Genomic DNA, 24,556 nt, shown 5'->3' with positions numbered 1-24,556 from the left:
TTCTACAACCCCTGCCCCGTCCCAGAAAATGTCAGTGAACAGAAATATCAGCTTACAAAGTGTTATGTTTAGTGAATACTGTATGTACATTAATTAAGCTGATGTACTTGCGTATATTAGCTTAATACATTAGCATAATTTATTTTTATTTTGCTAACCTGTGGATAATATTCTTCCGATGTTCACATAATTTAATTGTTAGAGTAAAATAAAAATATAAATTTGTGCTTTATATCTTAATTTTTATGGATAATATTCCTCCGATTTTCACTTATTACAATTGCTACTTAATAGTAGCAAAATTCAATCTGTAAACATGATCACAATAAAACAGTGATTACTGCAATTATTTTATGGCATCAGCATAAAAAAAAATAAATGCTGGCTCGTTTGGATTATTGGTGTTCGGATTTTCAATGCTCTACTGTATTTCAAAATTCAAATCGTATATGGTGATAAGAATATATTAGTTCTTATGATTGTAAAGCGATAAAGCTCAATATGTCCTACTAAAGTTATTATTAAAAACTATAAGAAGAAACCCTCATGTAGGACCGGAATTCTCTCAACTCTCAAAGGATTATGTGATTATATGAATCAATGTCCCATGTTTAATTAAAAACTACATTAAAATTATATAAATAGATATATGTATTAAAAGATTGTCATGTATTCAATTCTCATCCCCAACATAATGCATCAAGAAAAGCCAGGGGAAGTTGACAGCCTTCCACACCCCCCCCCCAAAAACCCAATCAATGCCACATGAGAACTGAAAACAATTGTAGAATTAATCCTTAAGAAACATAAGACAAAAGTACATTGAATTAAAATATCTAAAAACATAAAATTGTCTAAACTTCTTATAAGGGACTAACTTATTCAGGTAGATTTCGTACTCACAAGTAAAAAGTGTTTTTTGCGAATGATGTCCACTCTTTTGTATACATAAACCTAGTGAATCCCTGATATGAGATTATTTATACTAACCAATATATGAATTACTATTCACAGATGCGCATAACAGTCCACAAGTCCGAAATAGTGTAAGGCCTATGAACATTAATAGAATTTGCATTTAACCTCATTTCAAGCATTTCAGCAATTAATAATGTACTATATTCTTGTTGTGTATTTAAAACTTTCGGTTCATTAAAAAGGATCACATGGCTATCACTGATAGCGTGGAAAGCAAGTTCCGAGGCACATGTCCTTCTAAGCCTTAACTGATGCTGCATGTTGTTGTTGTATCCTCATCGAAAGATAATTGTGTCAAACCAATATACGAGGAATTGCATTCACCGCAAGTAATATTATAAACATTGTGTGCATCCATGGTTGAAATGGAGCTGGTCGCTCCATGCTTCAAAACATCATGGAGTTTACTAGTTGGTTGGGCAATAATCTTAAATTCAGCGTTCTTAAAAATATTAATGAATTGTTTGTTCCAGTACTGTATATATGGAACTTTAAGAAAATGTTTCTGCTCTTACCTGTTATTCATTATACCAGTCTCAAGTTTGTTTTGCTTGTCATCTTATCTTCATAATAGTACCAAATGTGTAACCCCAATTTAGAAATCTTTTTGCAAGTTCCATAAGTTCATCTAGTAATAACTCCTGAGTAGGCTATATTTGTATGCATTGTAAAACTGAATAAAAATAATGCTCCGTTTATGTGAATGGATGATAGCTAGAACAGTGTAAGAATTTGCCAGTATTTGTCAGCTTCCTATAAATTTTAAAATGTATATTCTCATCAACTCTAGTTAAAATAAAATTTAGGAAATTTATGGCTTTTTTTCTGTAGATTTTCTATTTCTAAAGTAAAATTAAGTCTGGTATGTATCTTATTTAATAAATTCAAAACATTTACAATATCATTCTTTGTAATAATTAACATATCTCTGTTACCCCTTATCTAAAGAAGAGGGGATTGGAATATAGAAATTAAGACAGAATAATAATATTATCATACAGAAAGCAGACAAAGGAGATACAGTAGTTGTTTTAAATAAAAGTGATTACATAGACAAACTCATAAATATTGTACCAGATAGTTCCATTTACCAATTGGTAGAAAAAAACAAATGTTTGATGACTTAATTAAGCAGTTTAATAGAATGTTAACTGAATACAGGAAAAAAGATTTTGATGGCACTGTTAAAACATCTAAAGGCTAGAACTAATAATGTACCCACTCCTTTTGGACAAGTGGAGTCGCACAAAATGGAACATTCTATTAGACCCAATGTCACTTATAGAAATTCAGCTTTTTCTTCACTCACGACATCTTTATATAGGATTATCAAACCTTTACATTCGACACTAATATTTAGTTTAAAGAATTCTGATGTGTTGTTTAATCAGTTAAAAGAGAAAAAGTTAAATAAAGATGATCAATTATTCTCTCTAGATGTTTCTTTGTACACGAATGTACATGTAGAGTATGCATTAGACACGATGTGTGATCTAATTAACGATGATTCATTAATTTTAAGTCTAATTTACCAAAAAATGAAATATTTTACCTAATTAAATTTCTTGTTCAAGTCAATTATATTCATTTCCAATCTAAAATTTATAAACAAATATTTGGATTACCGATTGGTCTCTGCCTGAGCGGACTAGTTGCCAAAATTTACCTTAATAAAATCGAACAGTTACATTTAACACTATTTCTCCCAAATCTAACATTTTATAGTAGATACTTGAATGATATGTAATCTAGAAAAGTTAGGTAGGTGAGCTGAGAGGTGCAGACAGGCAGCCAGAGCAGGTCATGGAGTCTTGTCAATGATATACAGGAATTTTGCTAGTAGGAATAAGGAGGTAATTATCCCTTTGTATAAGGCAGTGGTCAAGTCACACTTTGAGTATGACATAGGTCTCAAAGCCTCATTTTAGGAAGGATGTAGAGCTGATAGAATGAGTACAGAGAAAGGCAACAAGACTGAAGTGAACTAAGGGGTGCTCTTATGAAGAAAGACTTAAGTTCTGTGAAGTGCAGCATCTGGAGACTAGGCACATGCAAGGTGATCTGATTGAGGTGCATAAGGCCTTGAATGGATTCAGCAGGCTCAATGCTGATGGGATTCTTCCTCTTGCTCAGATTACAAACCTAAGCAGGCATAAACTGAAATTGAGGAAAGACAGTTGTCACATAGGTGTGCTGAAATTTGCCTTTAGCCAGAGAATAATTTATTGCTGGAACAAATTTCCATCAGTCATTGTGGAAATTGATAGCTTAAATAAATTCAACGAAAAAGTGGATAAACTTTTGGAGTGAATGGATGGGTGAAACTTTTTTTTTTTTTTGGCTGATGCTGTTGTATAAGCTTGGTGTCTTGCATCATATGCCTCTACTAATGCTAACGAGTGAGCATGCTGGAACATAGACTTGGCAGCCAAACTAGGGAAAGGTTCAAGGTCAACTGATGTGCCTTTGTTTTACAAATTACATTTGGTGTGTAGCAGCTGTGCACATAGCCGTGTTATTTAACAGCCACACCTTGTATATAGTCCATGGTGGTAAAGTGTTTTTGGCATGTAGCCACTTCAAAGTTAGTGTTCAGATCTGTTCTAAGTTTTTATTTGTATGCCCAGGAGTGAGTTTGTTTTGTTCGTTATTTGGTTTTTAGGAGCATTAGCAACTAAGGCCATATTGCTCCGGGGATATGCGATGGTCATTCCCTGACCTTTCCGCATCCTCCGTATTTGGTAGTCACAGGCTCTAACCCCGGTCTAATCAAGAAGCGTGTGCTATGCACTGCTGCTCCTGCCCACCTGGCTACGGAGGCACCAGTTTGTCTGTGCTTAGAGGTATGATGTATAGGCTGTGAATTGGAGCTGTCTGAAATACATCTGTGGTGATACTGATCCTCTGATGTACTGGATAACCAGCACAGTGCACTTTTATTGCCAAATTGTATCTAGTATTCTATAACAATCCAATTTGGTCCAAATGAGTGTTCAATACAGTTTCAGAAGGGTACATCTGTCACCTCTCCAGGAAACCAAAGATTAAAAAAATGTTCAGCTATTTCATACATTTGGTTCATAGTTTTCAAATGTTTCAGAAAGGTCAGCTTCTTATCTACAAGAATTCCTAAGAATCTTAAGATCCTTGTTTAATGGCAATAATTTCCCCCACTGAGTTTTAGTGTGGGGTTTGAATGCAAACATTTGAAGCGGAAATTAATACAAACTGCTTTTGAGTGGACAATCTGAAAACGATTATTTAAAGCCCATTGACTAACAACTACTTATGGCATTTTGCAGTTGTCTTTCAATTTTCTTCATTTCACTTGAGTGATAGAAAATATTGAAATCATCTACATAAAGAGCATTTGATGCAGCCAATGTAGTTGTTTGTTGAGAGTATTTATTCTGATTACAAATAATGTAGCACACATGACTGACCCTTGCAGCACTCCTTCCTGATGAAAATTTGAGAGAGAAAGGATTGTAATCTGACTTAACTTCTGTTTGATGTGAAATTTTTGATAAAGAGTGGAAGATACACCGTAAGTCCCATGGAGTACAGATCTTGCAAAATTCCTTATTTCCATGTAGTATCATATGCCTTTACAGTGTTGAAAAAGGCAGCCACTATACGTTCTAGCTCTATGAATGAGTCTGATGTTGGTGTCCAACTGAATTAAATGATCTAGTTATGCCAAACATGATATGGGTTACTAAGTATATCATCTTCTTCTAAGTACCATATTAACCTTACATTATCTATTCTTTCTAAGACTTTACACAGTCAACTAGTTAAGGCTGTGGGGTAATAGTTATTTGGAACAGTTGGGTCCCTGCCTGGTTTGAGACAATCTAAAATTATGGCTTTTTGCCAAAGATCAGGAAAGTCTTTCTAAAAATATTCTATTATACCAAATTAATTAAAAATTATTTACGGATGATTTTTCAAAATGTTTCATCACATCAATGAATATAGTCTGATCCTATGCCACTCACTCTTGAAAGAGTTAAGGCATTAATGGATTCTTACTTTGTAAATCGTTTATTGAGTCTAATCCTTCTGAAAGAAAACTCAAATGTTTCTTTTCATTCTGTTTTTTAACTGGTAGGAATTCTGAGGGGTGGATGTTCTGGACTGAGACTTTGGTAAATGTTTCTCCTAGCACACTAGCAATTTCTATAGGTTCAGCTATGGTCTGGCCACTATACTATAATATTGCAGGAAGACAATTTGCGTAATTTCCTAACATTTTGTGAATGTTATTCCATACTTTAGCACTAGTGGACTAAGTTATTGATGAAATGAAACAGATCAAGGATTCTTTTTGATGGCATCTTACATGCTTTGCTTTTGCATGGGCATTAACAAAATCTCTATACCACCATATGTTGGAGGAAATTTGAACTACAAAATAACACTGTTTATTTTCATTCAAACTCTTTGAACATGACTGCAACAGCACCAGTCCAGGAACTATCTTCTCACCTCATATGTATAGCTAACTATACATTACTTCCTCTTTATTGGAAACTACTTTAGTAGAAAGAGTTTGTTATCATTAGAGCGGCATTAGATATTGGCCTTGAAAAATGAAATGTCAAAAATCATGGGGAAGTCAGAGGGTATTTATACAAAATCAAAGTAAAAAATAAATATTTTTTAAGTAAAGAACTTCTAATAAAGAATTCTTCACATATATAAATGCCAAGAAGAGCACGACAAACCAGATCAGACCTTTACATAAGGGAAAGGGGATAGTATTAAATACACCAGCTGCCATTGCAGATGAACTCAACAGTTATTTTGCATCGATATTTACAAATGAAAAGCCTTTTGTAGCAATGGAAAATTGTGGGAGCCAAGTTAAAATATATGTAATTAATGATATTGAAATTTCACAAAATTATTTAATGAAAAAAAAAAAAAAACTTTCGAGCCTACAGACCAGTAAGGCGTTGATTTTTTTTTTGATTTGATAGTTGTTGGCGCATCGGCTTCTGTGGCCATATTGCACCTCCCAAGGTTTTTGCAGTACTTTGATCCAAGCCCGAGGCGGGAATCGAACCCGCGACCTTTGGGTTGCCGGGCAGGTACTTTACCCACTCGGCTAGCCCGGTCGGCACCAGTAAGGCTCCTGGAGTTGATGGAATATACCCTATAATCTAAGGGAGGTGGCAAGCGAGTGCATTGAACCATTGAGGCTAATTATGCAAGCATCGCTAGACTCTGGGGAGATTCCCTTGGATTGGAAAAGGGCAAATGTATCTCCCATACATAAGGGTGGCTCTAAAAGTGAAGTTGGAAATTATCGACCTGTCAGTCTGATTCCGGAAGTAGAAGGGAAAAATCATGGAGGCAATGATCAAGGGTGGAATTCAGGATCATTTGGATCGAATTGAAATTCTCAAGGATACTCAGCATGGTTTTGTAAAGGGAAAATCATGTATAACAAATATGGTTCACTATTTCGAAAGGGTCACTCACGAGCTGGATTTAGGGAATAATTTCGACATTATTTAGATTTCAGCAAAGCTTTTGACTCAGTCCCGCATGAGCAGTTGCTTTATAAGCTGGAACAGGTTGGAATCACTGGGAAAATTCTTAGATGGATAGCAGGATGGCTTCAGGGCAGGAGCAGAGGGTTGTGATAAATGGCTATTCCTCAGATTGGGTTGATGTAAGAAGTAGGGTCCCCCAAGGATCAGTATTAGGACCACTGTTGTTTTTAATTTTCATAAACGACATTGATGAAGGGATAGAGGGCATGATGTTTAAATTTGTAGATGATGTTAAAATTGGTAGAGTAGTTAATGATCACTGTCAAGCTGAGCTTCTTCAGAGAGACCTAGATAGACTTCAGGAATGGTCAGAAAAATGGCAGCTATGTTTTAATCCAACGAAGTGTAAGATATTACACCTGGGAAACAGTAATCCCAAAATAACTTATTCACTTGGTGGAGTTCAACTAAACCCAGTACTGCAGGAAAGGGACTTGGGTGTTACGATACAGTCAGACATGAAATTCTCTGAGCATTGTAAACAGGTTGCAAGAAAGGGCCGTGGCGTCCTATCGATGATCTATCGAACTTTTGCAAGTAGAGATAGGGACATGATAATCCCATTATATAAGGCTTAGGTTAGACCACACTTGGAATACTGTGTTCAAGTACGGAGACCGCACCTAAAGAAAGACAGAGCTTCTTGAAAGGGTGCAAAGACAGGTAACTCGCCTGGTGAGATCGGCAAAAGGGCGTCCTTATGAAGAAAGACTTCGAATATGTGGGTTGCAGAGTTTGGAAACTAGACACCTTAGAGGAGATTTGATTGAGGTGTTTATGGCTCTGAGAGGCATCAGTAAAATGAATGAGGATGAAATTTTCAAGATTATAAATGATGCTAGAACTAGGGGACATAAATTCAAGTTACGGAGGGGAAATGTTTAGATTGGACTGCAGGAAGTTTTATTTTAGCGAGCGAGTTATAAATTACTGGAATAAGTTGCCTTCATGGGTGGTAGAGGCCGACAGTTTGGGGAAATTCAAAGGCCATCGGGACAGTACTTTCAGGTAAGGTAAGCGCATAGGATGATAGGTTTAATTTCCTTTTTTTTTTTTTTTTTTTTTTTTTGGCTGGTGCAGCATAAGCCATAGGCTTTCTTGCACCATGTGGCCATTACTAATACTAATAAAGATATTATCACAGGAAAGATTTAATTGGCTTATTGGCATGAAAAGGACAATTGATGTAATTATACCCTAAACAGTCTCAATAATTAAATAAAATTGGCTATGTTTAGGATTTCCATGTTGAAATCCTGGCCTAAAGACAGATTTCAACACAGAAATTTGAAATGTAGCCAAATTTATTTAATTATTTGGGGTCTAGTTTTATCAATTTTCCTTTTATTATAAATAAAGGAAGTAACATCATGTGGTAATGGATATTTAACTTTCTTATTTAGAGTAAGTCTGTCCTGCAAATAATGTCCTGAGTTTAATTAAGCATACTTTTATTTTATTATCATCATTATTATAATGGTTTGAATTCATTATTATAAAGCTTTGAATGGTTTGAGCATGCTCAATGCCAATGGGATTATTCATCTTGCTCAGAATAATCACCTCAGAGGGCATAAATTCAAATTGAGGAAGGACGGATGTCGGATAGATGTGCGGAAATTTGCCTTTGGCCAGTGGGTGGTTGGTTGGTGGAACTGACTTCCATCACTTGTTGTTGAAGTTGATAGCCTAAACAAATTTAAAGCTCAACTGGACAGGTATTTCGAACGAACGGAGGGGTGAAATGGGAGTGGTGTGTGGGTGTGTTTTTTTTTTTTTTTTTGGCTGATGCTGAATAAGCTTGCTTTCTTGCATCATATGCCTCTACTAATGCTAATGCTAATAACATTTTGTATCGTCATCATTCTACTCTTCTGTTTGGCATGTGTTGAGTCCCTATTTAGATATTATCCTCCATTGTTGTCGATCTCTTGAATCATTTGTTGATAACTCTGAAAGCCTGTGTTTTCCTTTAGGCATTGGAGCCATTCTCTTTTGTGTCTTCCTGGTGATCTCCAATTCTTCCTGTCAGTACTACATTAGGCAGCCTGTGTTGTTTTATCCGATTCACATGTTCAAACCATTGAAGTTGTTTTTTGTAGATCTGCATTCAAAATTTAGTTCTCTCCTTACTTGTTCATTAGTTTTATGTTCTCTCCAATTTCCTTTGATTTTCCTTAGACATCTTATTTCAAATTACATTATTTTTGCCTTTCTTTCTTATTTATTCTCTGATCCATAAGTTGCTGTGGATATGATGATAGTTTCATATAGTTTAATTTTTAGACTATTTGAGATTTTATTGCTCTTCCATGTTTTTGAGTTTGTTCATGTTTGTCCATCCAATATTCAATTGGTGATTAATTTGGTCAATATTACTTAGGTTTCTGGTTATTAGAGAGCCCAGGTACACAAATTTTTGTACTTGTCCCTGTTGTTGATTTTGGATGTTTATGTCTTCTATGTTTTTTACCAATTTGCATTACTTTGGTTTTATTTATATTAATATTAATTCCATAACTGTTGCTTGCTTTATCAATGTTTGTTAATATTTCTTTTAGTTGTTCTTTGGTTTCTGTTAAAATCACTATCATCTGCATATTTTATGTGGTTTATATTTTTTCCATTTATTATTGTGCCTCTTTTTTTCTTCAATTGATTTCATTAGTTCTTGTACGTAGATATTAAACAGATATGGGGATAAAGGGCATCCCTGCATGACTCCTTTCTCTATTTCAAATCTCTGTTTTAAGGTCGTTGAATTTTACTATTGCTCTTGTATTTTTGTAGAAATTATTTACAAACATGATTATTTCATGATCAAGTGGGATTTTTTGTAGTTGCTTCATTAAATTTTCTCTGTTTACAGAGTCAAATGCCTGCTTGAAATCTATGAAGCACAGATAGAGGTTTCTTCTTATTCCCATATTTTTCTGCAATGATATTTAGTGTGAATATTTGGTCTATTGTTGACTGCCTTTTCTAAATCCTGCTTGTTCTTACCCTATTGTTTCTTCATATGTTTTAAGTATCCTATTTTGTAAGATCCTTATAAATATTTTATATATGGTTTAAAAGGGTATTGGGTCTATAATTCTGACAATTTTCTTTTTATATCATTCCATATAAGTTCAATATTATTCCATACTGTTAAACATTTTGTATAAATTTTAAATTAATAAAACGGGACTATTTCCAATACAGATTACTGCAATATTTAAAACAGCTTTAAAATAATGCTTCTCTCCATTAACTTTTGCAATCAACCATCAGGGGACTCTGGTGAAGTCAAACATAGAGAAGCATTATTTCATAATGCTGTATCAAATAAATTTTAAAATATAAGTACATAAATTATAGCAAGTCTGTACTTTGAAACTGCCTACTGTACATTATTAAGTTCTACTCTAATATTTGTTTGCTATTTGTTCTGCTATGTGTTAGCAGCACTTGTTAGCAGACAGGCAGTAGTAGCAGGCACCAAGATTTTTAAAAAAATTCCAGGAGAAAAGTTAAAAATGCACACATTGAATATTATTAAATTCTCATCTTTAATATTTGTTTGCTATTTGTTCATTCGATTTTTTGTGTTAGCACTCAGTAACAGGCACCAAGGTTTACCAGTTAACCTTCAGAGGAGAAAAATGTTAAAATTTAAAAAAAAAAAATTACACCCATTAATATTAGTAGATTTTAGCAATACAACACTGGATATTCCACAGAAGAGTTTTAGAAATACTGGACTAACTATAAATTGCTTTCCCTTTTTGAGAACTACTTCAGTAGAAAGAGTTCATTATGATTAGGAACAGGCAAACAATACTTGTGTTCCACAACGGGGAAATGCATATCTGCAAAGCTGCCAACTGCCTGGCTTCATTAATTGTTATTAAAAAATTAATCAGCCACTGGCAAAAATTTGAAAACTGAGAATTAATAAATTAGTGCCACCCTTTCTTGAATTAAATGTATTGCAAATTCATTAGAAGCAGTAAATTTTATTTCAATAAAAAATAAAAACAAAAGCCCATAACTATGTGTACCTTGTACTTTGCTTGCAATTTCCAAGTGTTAAAAAAGTATACCCAAAGATCAAATGCCACAGTGAAAAACTCCACACAGATGAAGCTTTACTATGGCAGATAACTTCTAGTCCAATTGGCCTCTCATCAGATAGTGGGAATCCTCAGTTAGTAACAAGCAGCAAATAACACACTGAGCCTACATATGAGCAGCCAAATGTGCAAAAGAAAAACTTGCAGTTAAACAAGCAACTAAAGTTATGAGAATATAGACCTTATAATTAAGCAGAGTAATTGACAGAAGTGATGTCCTATAAAAAAAAAAAAAAAAAATTGAAAATGCATGTAACTGAGCATGGAAGTCCCTGCAAAAGACTGCTGAAGGAGGTGGCACCTGACACATTGTATATACTGCCATCAAGGTGCAATATTAGCATTGTCTGTTTTCCCTCTTCTCATTGATGAATTTCTTATTAAATAAAATAATATTTTATTCAATAAGAAATATTTTGGAGAATATTTTGATTTTGTGGAATGCAGAAAATATTAGTGATTTCATGGGGGGGGGGATAACATATGTGCTATAATTATGATTAATAGAGGGTTACATTTTAACAAGTTGCAGTTATTATCACTTAAATGATGAAGAAAAATAGATGAGTATAAATGAAATTTTACAACCCACTATCAAAGAACTACATCTTATCACCCAAAAAGAAACTTACAAGGAAAGAGTGGAGGAATGAAACGATGTCTACTATTAGTATTCCTAACTGGAAGTAGTGCCTTTCATAGACTGGTGGAAAAGGATGTCCTGATGCTGAGAACAGAGTGCTTATAAATCAATGATTCTTACTTTCTCTTCTACTATTCTGACAAATTTTCATACCCCATACCACATGTGGAGTTTATTTGTTAAGGTTTGCAGTAGGCTCAGCAGACCTGAGCACAACTCTACTGACACCAAAGAGGACCAAGACTATATCCATTTGAGATGTGCAATTTGTGAATTAACTTCATTGCAATGAAATTTATATTTAATTAGCATTATCAAAGTCTAAATTTATGCTTAGAATAAACATAATGCAGAAAGTGTGAATCACTATAATAGAACAATAAAATTATAACAGAACAATGTTAAGACTGATGACAAAAAAAAAAAAAAAAAATTCATACATTCAATCAACATGAAATCCTAGTATAACATGCAATATAAAAACTGCAGCATATACCTGACACAATCCATAAAATGAGAAAGATAATCAAATTCTGAATTACGGAGTAGTTCTTTATCACTCTTGTAAAAAGCAAATATACTCTGTACAGCACAGTTTCTATTAATGGGAGACAGAGGAGAAAGACAGATGTTTTTCAAAGTAACACTTTGATTAGTATGATGTGCAACTAGGTTTTCAACAGCTAATTGGAGATCTAGCACCTGAAAGATAAAATTTAGTTGTAGGTAAATTCTTAATGAAATGAATGAAAGAGCTACATGTAATTATCTATTTACTATGAAAGATTCTATATAACTTATTTATTTTCATCACAAACAATGAATCACTCCATCTAGATAATTAGCTGGAATCACTGAGCATGTTTATAATGTCATATTCTAGCCATACAATAGGCAGTTTAACTTTTCAAGCAATTAGAAATTATGACCACTAGAAACTTTCTGTGACCTGAAACAGAAAATTTTCTAATGTTAAGAGTGAGTGGTATATATTGCATTGCTTGGCAAACAAACTCCATACTAGGTTTGCAACAAACCACAACTTCCATTATGGATTCAGGATTAGTTTTAGAGCAGAAAAATGATGCATTTTTTCTGCATTCAATTGGAATGGGCTCTTTTTCATCCATATTTTTCACTATTTACATAGTGTTGGTTTTTTTTTTTTTTTTTTTACCCATACTCAAAGGGTAACCATGACTCAGTCATACTAGAAGGTAATGTATTCCAATGTTCAGCAAGAACATTTCCCACTCAGGATCTCATACACCTCAATAGGTGTCACTTCCTATGTTACCCGGTTCAAGTTTTGCAGTATCCACCTTCTAATCCATTCCCAACATGGATCATTCAGCACTCTTAACCAATCCGGTCACCTTTCTTTGAACCATCTCTAAAAGGGTGTTTTTATTATTATTATAATATAGTATGAACCAGAGCTCTAATGCTCAATACGTTATACATTGATATCAATATTTGTAAAAGAATAAGAGAAGTTTACCTCAATATCATACGTAGAACACTTCCTTATGATACTCTCCAGAAATTAAAATGAAAACAATTTAAAAAATCATTTTGCAATTTTTTTCATTAAATTAATTTTATTTAATTTTGAATTGTGTTAAATTGATTTTTAATTGTATTCAACTGATTTTTAATCTTTTACTGTAATGTAAGATTTTCTAAATTATTTTCATTTTAATTTCTGGAAAGAATCATACAGAAGTGTTCTACGTATTATATTGAGGTAAACTTTTCTTATTCTTTTACAAATTATATAGGTGTCAGCTTCCAAATACCTGAATGCAATATGCCAAATATGGTCTCATCATGTTGTACAAAGGGAAAAAATAACATGCTTCTCCCTGCTTACAAATATCCTTTAAATCACCCTCTGCCTTCCCAGCTATATGTTTACACTGCACAGTAAATTTCATATTGGATTACATCATAAGCCCAAAATCTTTCTTCCACTTTTAACCCCCCACCCAAGACTTCTGGGTTTCTGTTCCCCAGGTGCTAAATCTTATGTATAAAAGTTTAATTTTAGTTTTTCCAAATGTATCTGCAACCGTTACATGTCATCCTGAAGCAATGTGGTCTAGTTCTGCCCATCAACCACCCTTGCTACCTTCAAAATCATTATCAACTTCAATTCCCTGTACTACCTTGTCAGGATCATTAAGAAAGATTAGAAAGAGACTACATTTATTACACTGGTCAACCATAAAGAATGGTCATTAGACTACACTCTGCTTCTTATCTTTCAGTCAGTCCCTGATCCATGGAAGGATCTTACCAGTAATCCAAATTTGCTTGTTTATTTAATAGCCTTTCATGTGGAACCAATCAAAATCTTTACAGAAGTATTAGCATTAGTTGAGGCATATGATGCAAGAAAGCAAGCTTACAGAGCATCAGCCAAAAAAATAAAATAAAATTAAATTAAATTAAATTTAAAAAAAACCATCCCATTTCACCCATCTGGTCACTCCTAATGTTTGTCTAGTTCAGCCTTAAATTTATTTAAGCTATCAACTTCCACAACAACAGATGGAAGTCTGTTCCAGCAATCAACTACCCACTGGCTTAAAAGAAAATTTCCACATATCTATTCTACAACTGTCTTTCCTCAATTTGAATCTATGCCCCCTCAGGTTCTTAATCTGAGGAAGTGGAAGTATCCCATCAGCACTTAGCCTGCTCAAACCATTCAAGGCCTTGTACACCTCAATCAGATCACCTCGCAGGTGACTAGTCTCCAGATGCTGCAACTTACAGAATTTAAGCCTCTCCTGGTAAGAGAACCCCTTTGTTCCTCTCACCAATCTTGTTGCCCTATTCTGTACTCTTTCTAGCAACTCTAGATCCTTCCTAAAATGAGGCTGCCAGACCTGTATGCAGTACTCAAGGTGTGGCCTGACCATTGCCTTATACAAAGGCAAGTCAGGGCTTTTTTTTTTTTTTTTTTTTATCCTCGTCTCTGCTAGCAAAATTCCTATATACCATTGACAAAACTCCATGACCTGCTCTGGCAGCCCATCTGCACTGCTCAGAGAACTTTATATCCAACTGCACAATTACCAAGGTCTTTTTCATTCTCCACCTCCCTGAGTGTAGTACTACTCAGTTGGTACGTTTCTCTTGGGTTACTGCTACCCATATGCAGTACTTGGTAAATAATCAGTCAGTCAGGTAAATGAAAATTCAAGGTAAATAATGTCAAAAGTTGCTTCCTACATCCAACTGTTTTATGACTTCAACACAGTAATTTACCAGATTGATCAAGAAACCTTTTCATGAATCAATGCTGTATTCCATTAAGGATACCATTCTTATTAAGATGGTTCTGTATCATATTCTTGTCATGATCTTACTGACCACATTTGTTTCTCTGTTCTATACTTGATATGACTTCTTTCACACCTCCTTTTGGATTGAGAAGGCTAACATAGTTCCACTTCAGATGGATCATTCTACAATATAATGGTGATCACACTAGTAAAAGAGAAGGGGCTTTATTTCGATACAGAAATTTAAATAATATAAATTTCCCTGCATTCCCTTCAGTGACAGTATTAGGCTCATTTTAGAAGTGACAGTTATGAATATCTAAAATTACTAATATTTTTGAAAACAATTGTCAAGAGGAAAATCTGTAATTCAATAAAAAAATACAAGGACCACTAACACAGATGTTTCTAGCTTAACAGGACTGTCCAAAACTAGCAACTTTGTGTCAAGTGGCAAACAATGTATTGGGCCTAAATGAGCAACCAAGCAGTGTGGAACAAAAACTAACAGTTAAACATGCAACCAGTCTTAAACAGGACTATAGCCCTTAAAACTCAGCTCAGTTTGCACAAAGCAGGAAGTTGTTAGAGGAGCAAAGATTCTTTCCAACACAGCAGTTGAAGTAATTAAATAAATGCTTCTCTGCATTTATTATTCTAAATGAGCATAAGCCCATCACTGTAACTGAAAAAGAACAGCGCAGTGATGTAGAGAAAAAAAAATATGGAAGCATTTATTACTTCATTATGATCTTATTAACAATCCCAATAGGCTGATGCTCACACTTTTTTTTTTTTAATAAAATGGGAAGTATATAATCACCTTTGAAACTTTATCCTTTCTCAACCTCAGCAGTTTTTCCAATTCATTGATCATTTGATTGATCAAAATCAAAGATCATTACACCACTCGTTTTATAGCAATTTAACTACTTGTAATTTCTGCCCCTCCCTTTGGCACCTGTTTTTGCAGAAACTTTAACACCTAGAAAAATGTTGTGGCTTTCAGAGTACTTCACTTGAACACTTCTTCCCATAATGAACTGATCCAACAATACACATCCATCCCTCCAGTTAATCAAGACCAAGAAATACTTCAATCCACTAGAGTCAGTCTCTTGAAACTGAAACCCTCACCTCTTCCTTTAACCACAGAAATTTCTTTGGGCCCTAACCATTTTATGGAACGTTGGAAAGCAAAATGGGTTACTGTAGTGCCTGAGGCTATCTAACCAGTAGGAGAGCCCACATCTCTCAACTAGGCTCCTAACTCAACGTGCCAAAGTCCTTGTGGGTAATGTGTTGAACATGGAGCTTGCTATATGGCTCTGAACAAAAAAAAAAAAAAACACTGACAGGCTGCCAACATTGATTTGATAACTTACAGGCTGAAAACATATCACTGATAAAATAATGACTCCCACCAGCCAGGATGTCACCAAGATCAAGGTCTCTGCTGTACTTAATATCCTGGCAACAATTTAGAAGCATAAATTGGGGAAAAAATAAAAATATAACTAACAAAATTACAGTAATGGAAAAAAAACTTAAGTCATACACTGGGCTTCCTGTTCAATAATGAGAATGGAGTTGGTAGGCCTAGTGAACCTTGAGTTGCATATAATTTTTCTCCTTACTACAGATCATTTTGATGTAATGAATAACATATATGATAGAATTCAAGATGATTTATATAAGCAGGCTTCAGCTAAACAATAATTATAAAATAATTTGTACAGCCAAGAAAGGTGCAGAAATCACTTTTAGAATGAGCTTGGAAGGTCTAATTTTATTTCCAAATACTTATTTCCACCACCATCAGGGTTCTCATTTGCTTTTAAGTCTCTCACCAAATTATCTAAAATCAAACCTATGCTTTCTACCCACGTTCGAGAAGTACAATCACTAGCCTGAATTGAACATGTGATATCTCCTGCTGGGTGTTTAATTTTTTATTAGTACGTAATTTATAAATTAACGGGGTGATTGTTTTCACATATCCTTACACGTTCTTTTCGCACATTAAACTTTTCCTTTGTGATCAAATGTGTGCATCTTCTTCTAAGTTGCTGATACCCACTCCTTAAACATATTTGATCTTCTTCAGCCCGACGTTTGCTTCTCTCGTATATATATATTCCTAGCTCTATTGGTTTCTTTGCATAGCATTATCAATTGTGGAGTCTATCACTTAACAGGCATACATTTAGTTTGACAATGCCTCATTGCAAGTGTAGAGGCACTGTATAACCAACCCTGCAGCAGTCCAGCTGCTGCAGGGCCACCCAAATCATTTAACACATGGGCTAACACTACAGTGTTCTTTGTGTAATTCTTCAAACGGATTTCAGTCAGCAGTAACGACAGAGAATCTGTCCCAATTAGTCCTGCATATACCCAGTTTGATGAGTAATCTTTTCATTATTTCAAACTTGACTACTGGAGACCCAGTAGGGCTAAAATTTCCAGTTCATTATCTGTTTTGACCCTCTCATAGTTGAAAGCGTGATATCAATGTTTTATTCCCCATTTACTATCCAAAATGTGCTATACTCCAATATCTGATTATGAATTACAAGATTTCAATTGATTGTTTCCTCCAGTAAACGCCCTCTGTTATCAGTATACCTGCTATACCACGAAGTATTTTTCAAATTGGAGTCCAAGCACAAAATTACTGTTTGTCCTTTCAGATATTCCACCAGATGTTTCATGTTATCTAAGTGAGGTTCAATATCTGCACTAAGCTGGAAGTATATCAACGCTAAGTAAAATTAAGTCCTCACTTTCAACACAGAAACACACCACATGAGAATTATAGAACAAATGCAGTGTAGCCACCTGTAACTTATAACTGAAAATGACGATTGCAGTGCACAGGTTGGTTTCTTTGCGTAGTGTTATCAATTGTGGAATCCATCACTTAACATGCATATGTTTAGTTTGACAAAATTTTTGGAGATAGAGAGAATCCCACGAGTATTCCATCAATTTCGTAAGGTTCTTGAATGCATGCCAGATCAACCTGTTCACAATTGCATCTATTCTCAACTCAGCTGCAGCAGCTTTTGACAGTTGTGCATTTGGCTGGATTATTTTAATATTACTTTTACAATTAATCCACCTGTTATGATTGCTGCATGTACCATACCCATATTCACAGTAATTCTGATCTAAACTTTTTTGGCTACCATTTTGTTCCATTCTGAATATCAGATATGTCCATTCTTTCAATTATTAATTTCCATGCTCTTTCAAGTTCTGCATATCTCTTGTCCCTAACTGAACGATCTGCCTCATTTCCTCAATTCAAGCAGTGACACACACAACTTGCTTATCACTATCCAGACAAGTGCAATATGTATGCCCACTCTTTACACAGTGGCTGCAAGCAGGCTCTTATCACTTGCAAGTTTTTGCAGTGTGGTCAAATGAATGGCAGTTGTAACATCTAGTGACCAAATGAAATGTATTTAGCCAATAGGACATCACTGCTATATAAACTCTTCCTGATTTATCAAATATTTATATATGCGACCGGACACTGCAATTATCCAGTTCCTGCCAGTTTTTGTTTTGTATATACTTCCAAAGGTTCTTACTGTGTTCTATCTACATTCACATAGCTCAAGTTTCTCCCATATATATATATATATATATATCATTCAAAAGCTCCTCTTTGTTTATTCCTTTTTTTTTTTGGTTTTTCAGGAGCATTAGCAACTAAGGCCATATTGCTCCGAGATATGCGGTGGTCATTCCCTGACCTTTCCGCATCCTCAGTATTTGGTGGTGAAGGGATCGAACCCTGGTCTAATCAAGAAACGTGTATAACACACTGCTGCTCCTTCCCACCTGGCTACGGAGGTGCCTTGTTCCTTCATCAATACCATAGATAATTATTTTTGGATTCAGTTCTTTAGGCTTCAAAAATGAAATGACGAATCCATTAATTTTTCTTTAATTCACTGATATCATTTTCAGTCCCCAATTCCAGTATAATACCTCTTTCCACATTTGTCGTACCTTCCGAATCCTTAGTATCTTCCGCATTCTTGACATTGCCCTACCAACAGCCAGTTGAACATCTTTACTGCTCTTTAGACTTGAATCTTGGGCAGATGATATGGCTGCAGTGTCGGCCAAATCATTTCCTCAAATCCCTATTTGGCTGAGGATCCAGCAGAAACAGATATCAAAAGTACCTTTATCTAGGGGGTTCAGTATCATTATCTGAATATGCTGAACCCAGAAAAGGGTAGGATGTGTACTGTGCATCATCACTGATAAAAGCATGATGTGCACTGACCAAGAAAGTCAGTGTATATAATAAACCACTGGTATTGAGTTCTTATGTCAACCAAGACTAAATCTAGCATGCAGCTCTGCAGTGTATATGCTGTATTTTAAGGTGATCTACTAAGATATTATTAGCCATATGGTACAAGGAAGCTTGAGGCTTATGCTGTATTGTCTGAAAAGATAGCATGAGGCACACACAAAACCCTGACTGAGCACTCTGTATAAACTGGCAAGTCAAAATGTTCAGGTCTGTGTTGTGCATAGGGCTGACAGTAGATGGAAGACAGAATATCAGGGCGCCTTCGTAGCCAGGTGGGAAGGAGCAGCAGTGCGTAGCACACGCTTCTTGATTAGACCAGGGTTCGAGCCAGTCGCCACCAAATACGGAGGATGCGGAAAGGTCAGGGAATGACCACCGCATATCGCGGAGCAATATGGCCTTAGTTGCTAATGCTCCTAAAAACAAATAACAAAGAGAATATCAGACTTCATCCAGTTCTTAAGGGAGAAATCACATGCTGGAATTTAAGCATACCAGGGTGGTGGGAGTTGCTTTGGTGATTGGGGAGCCTTATCTACATGATGTTGAGCTATTTGAGTAGCTCTTCAACACAAATAGTGGATGGGAGGTTGGCAGTCTTATGGGTATTATAAAGATTTTTCCATCATCGCTCAAAAATGCACATCTATGTGAGGTGTTCTGGCAGAGAGCATACTGTAGAAGACTGTTCTTGTCGAAGCAACAAGCATGGTCCATTTGCTTCCACATATAGACTTTGTACAAGAGATGTTCTGAATGCACCAGCAGCAGCAATACCTGATGGTGAATAGGGTCAAGCCACTAAAGGCTAATATTTCTGGTAGAGGCATATACATAATCTAATTTTGATCATGCAAGTGCATGATCCAGGCCAAGTAAAGTGCACCTGTCTACACCCAAAGAACTTACTTAACAAGTAGAGGTCACTGTTGAAAAAAAGCCGTGAATTAGGGTTGAATTTGAAAGTGTAGTAGTAGTAGTAGTGGCATATGATGCAAGAAAGCAAGTGTAGGAGCTTATGCAGCATCAGCCAAAAAAAAAAAAAAAACACCATTCCCTCCAAATACCTGTCCAGTTCCTCCTTAAATTTATTTAACCTATCAACTTCCACAACGACAGATGGAAGTTTGTTCCAGCAATTAACCACCCGCTGGCTAAAGGCAAATTTCCGCACATCTATTATACATCTGTCCTTTCTTAATTTGAACTTATGTCCCCGTAGGTTCGTAATCTGGACAAGTGGAAGGATCCCATCAGAATTCAGCGTGCTCAACCCATTCAAGGCCTTATAGACCTCAATCAGATCACCGCGCAGGTGCCTAGTCTCCAGCAACTGTAATTTGCAGAACTTAAGCCTCTCTTGGTAAGAGAATCCCTTCATTCCCCTCACCAATCGTGTTGCTCTTCTCTGTACACGCTCTGCAATCGTGTCTGCAATTCTGCCCAGACACGATAGGAGGGAGTATATAATGAGAGCCCTGTCGATCAATTCGGCCCTGGAGAGGTTGTGCAAGGCTCAAGGGATAGAATTTTTTTTAAGCCTGGTCTGTGCTTGTTGACAGTAGAGACTGCTTCTACAGAGATGGGATACACTTAAATAGAAAAGGTGCAAGAATATTTGCTGATGCTATCGAGGCAGTGTTAGGTGGGTCACAAAAATGCTAGCGTGTTGGGGGGGGGGACAGAGACTAAAAGGTTAACAGTGGCCACAGGCAAAGTTGATTCTTGCACTGCTTCTATTAGAATGGGCAGCAGACTGGAAACCAAGGTAATAGAGATTTCTAAGACTACTGCGAGTAATAGTGGAACAAGTAAATACATGGGCTGTGTTAGGGTAGCTAAGAATAGAACAGGTGCATGTATACTTGCGTGTACACCAATGCTAGGAGTTTAGTAAATAAATTTGAGGTATTACTCAAAACAAAGGCAGATATTGTTGGGATTTCAGAAACGTGGTGTCACACAGATATAAGGAATGCAGAACTGGAATTTGGGGAGTACAATGTCTACAGAAAGGATAGACAGGGAGGAGGGGTTATGCTATTAGTTAAGAAATACATAAAATTCAAGGAAGTGAAGCCAGTCGACATCGCTGGACAGTGCCGTGTCGAGTCAGTTTGGTGTGACATAAGCAATGGGAGATCAAAATTGAGAGTAGGAGTGTGCTATAGGCCTAATGATTCTGATGAGTATAATAAGAAACTGTACAGGGAAATAGAGTAAATCAGAGAGTCTTATAATGGGGAATTTTAATTTCCCAGATATTGACTGGAATTTGGGGGCTGGTCACTCACACACTAGCAAGGCTTTTGTGGATTTATTCTATGATTGTTTTCTACATCAGCATGTTTGGGAGGCAACTAGAGGGAGTAATACTCTTGATTTGATTATAAGTAGTGATTCTTCACACATTAAGAATCTGCAGATAAATGAACCACTAGGTAGCAGTGATCACGGTGTGCTGAAGTGGGATTTACTCAAAGAGGTAACTACCATTAGGGGTAAAGGGAAGGGTTATTGCTTTCGTAAATGCGACTACGATGGACTGAGACAGTATTTAAATTCTATACAGTGGGACCAACCGATGATGCTACCAACAGCAAATTCAAAATGGGAAGCATTCAAAGAACTTATCTTGGAAGCTACTAGGCTTTACATACCAACTAAGAAATATTGTTCAGGGTTTAGGCCTAAATGGATGTCAGATGAACTAATGAGACATATGGCAGAGAAGAAAAATGCATGGGATACATACAAATTAACATGTGACACAGAAGCCTATGATAGATAAAAGCTGATCTGTAACCAAGTTACAAAGGAGGTTAGGCAGGCGAAGGCAGATTACGAGAAATCTTTGGCAAGGGATGCAAAGAAAAACAGCAATGAGTTCTTTACTTATGCAAACTCTAGAAGGAAGGGGATGAATCAGATTGGTCCACTTGATATTGATGGGTCAACTGCTGATGATACTGCTCAGGTAGCTAACAAACTAAATGAATATTTTGCATCGACATTCACACATGAGGAGTTATTCAGCGAGGGGAATGCCAGAGGTGTATTCAACTCTGGCAGTAAGCTAGAGAATCTTGTAATAACAGAGTAATGTGGAGGAGAAATAGTTGAAGATAAATACAAGAAAGGCACCTGGGGTGGATTGGATCTATCCAGTTATATTAAAGGAGGCAGCAAAGGAAGTAAGCAAAACCTTAGCCATAATTATGAGAGCTTCCTTGGACTCAGGGGAAGTACTCATGGACTGGAGATGTGCAAATGTGACGCCAATTCACAAAGGAGGATCAAAGGCTGACAAAAATAATTATAGACCTGTGAGTTTAACTTCTATTCCCGGAAAATTAATGGAGGCACTGGTTAAAGAAGCACTGTAGGATCATCTAGTCAAGACTTCAGTTATAGCTTGGACACAGCATGGTTTTGTTAAGGGGAAGTCTTGCCTGACCAATTTGATTGAATACTATGATGCAGTCACAAAAGAACTGGATGCAGGGAATAACTTTGATATTATATACTTGGATCTTAGAAAGGCTTTTGATACTGTTGCACATGGAAAACTGCTGCACAAATTGGAGCAGTGTGGCATTGGAGGCAAATTGCTGCTATGGATAAAGGGGTGGTTGAGGGTAAGAAGACAGAGTGGTAATCAATGGACACTGCTCATTGTGGACTAATGTTATTAGTGCAGTCCCTCAGGGTTCAAGTATTGGGTCCATTGTTTTCTGTATTTATAAATGATAATGATGGTATATCAAGCTTAATGTACAAGTTTGCAGACGATACGAAGATTGGTAGGGTTGTCAAGGACAGTACTGACACTATGCTGCTGCAACAGGATCTGGAAAGGTTGAGCAGATGGGCTGAGAGGTGGCAAATGAAGTTTAACATTGACAAATGTAAAGTACTATATATGAGAAACAGCAGCCCCAGAGCAACGTATGACTTTGGGAGCCATGACTGGGTAATGAAAGAGACTTGGGGGTGGTTGTGCAGGCAGATATGAAGTTCTCTGGACAGTGCACATGGGCTGCAAGAGTGGCTAATGGTGTATTGTCAATGATATATAGGAATTTTTCTAGCAGGGATAAGGAGGTGATTATTCCCTTGTATAAGGCAATGGTCAGGCCACACCTAGAGTACTGTATACAGGCCTGGAGGCCTCATTTCAAGAGCTGCTGGAACGAGTACAGAGAAGGGCAACAAGATTAGTGAATGGAACAAAGGGGTGCTCTTACGAAGAAAGGCTTAAGTTTTGCAAATCAGTGTCTGGAGACTAGGCACCAGCGAGGTGATCTGATAGAGGTGTATAAAGCCTTGAATGGTTTGAGCATGCTGGATACTGATGAGATTCTTCCTGTTGCTCAGAATAATCACCTGAGAGGGCATAAATTCAAATTGAGGAAAGACAGATGTAGGATAGACATGCGGAAATTTGCCTTTGGCCAGCGGGTGGTTGGTTGGTGGAACAGACTTCCATCCCTTGTCGTGGAAGTTGATAGCCTAAATAAGTTTAAGGCTCAGTTGGACAGGTATTTCGAACGAACAGAGGGGTGAAGTGGAATTGGTTTTTTTTTTTTTTTTTTTAATTTTTTTGACTGATGCTGCATAAGCTTGCTTTCTTGCATCAAATGCCTCTACTAATGCTAATGCTTACTAGAAGAGACAGTGTAGCAGCCCCCTCATGCATTTTGTGCATAGCTTACAGATATGGAAAAATGTCAATTTTTTTTTGTCAAAGAGGAGTCCCAAGAATTTAGTCTCTGCTACTACTGGAATGATGCTTTTTCCAAGTCAATTCCGGTTCACGATGAAGGTTATGATTGTGACAGAAATTGATGCAAACCATCTTCTGTTGTGAGAACCCAAAACCATTGGCCATTGCCCAGCTAAAGGCAATCAATGACTTGTTGCAGTTGCCTCTCGATAACCCTCATGTTGCATGACTGAGAAGATATGCTGAAGTCATCAATGTAGATTGCACCATTTATGGTTGGAGAAAGTTCATAGTTGGAGGAAGTGTAGCACTTGCAGTACTCCCTCATTTTTTTAAAGGACAGAGAGGGTGGATCCCATAAAAACTTGGAAAAAAATAATGGGACAAAAAGTTCAATAAAAATGGAAAGAATACAGATCTTTAAAAATACCAAATCTCCAAGTTGTGTCGCACACTTTTTCCGTATCAAAGATGGGCACTAAGTGCTCTCTTTTTAGGAGAGCACCTCGAACAGATTTTTCCATTCTAATCAAGTGGTCCCAAGTGGATCTGTTTGTTAGGAAGCCACACTGAATGTGGGAGAGAAGGTCATCTGATTCTAAGTACTATAAAAGATGAGTGTTGACTATTCTCTCCAATATTTTGCACAGCAACTCCAGCAGCTAGAATGAGTAATTTATTAACAGTAATTTGTTGAAATTTGGATTCTTTCCTGGCTTAGCAAAAACAAGAATAATTGCCTTGTATCCAGAAAACTGCTCTTCAGGGAGGATTTTGTTGTATAGGAAAAGGTGGTCCACTGATTTTGGTGAAAGGTGTTTAATTATTTCATAATGGATGTCACCTAACCCAAGCACGGTACTAAGTACTATAGGTTCTAATACCTCTCGTGTTT

General features: G+C 36.2%; 1 protein-coding gene across 3 annotated transcripts in view; it reads right to left on the bottom strand.

The window, feature by feature from the left end:
* The window catches only part of LOC150077842 (NPC intracellular cholesterol transporter 1-like), a 671,091-nt gene that overhangs the window by 415,835 nt on the left and 230,700 nt on the right, over window positions 1–24,556 (bottom strand). For all 3 annotated transcript variants that reach the window (XM_090384813.1, XM_090384814.1, XM_090384816.1), the window contains one exon: window positions 11,797–12,002. In XM_090384813.1, the coding sequence (XP_090240939.1) occupies window positions 11,797–12,002 (206 nt within the window). The remainder of the gene's footprint in view (window positions 1–11,796; window positions 12,003–24,556) is intronic.

The sequence above is a fragment of the Mastigoproctus giganteus genome, chromosome 11 (genome assembly GCF_048544385.1).
Source record: "Mastigoproctus giganteus isolate SK-2022 chromosome 11, ASM4854438v1, whole genome shotgun sequence".
In the NCBI taxonomy this organism is placed as follows: Eukaryota; Metazoa; Arthropoda; class Arachnida; order Uropygi; family Thelyphonidae; genus Mastigoproctus; species Mastigoproctus giganteus.
This window is presented reverse-complemented; position numbering and strand designations above follow the sequence as displayed.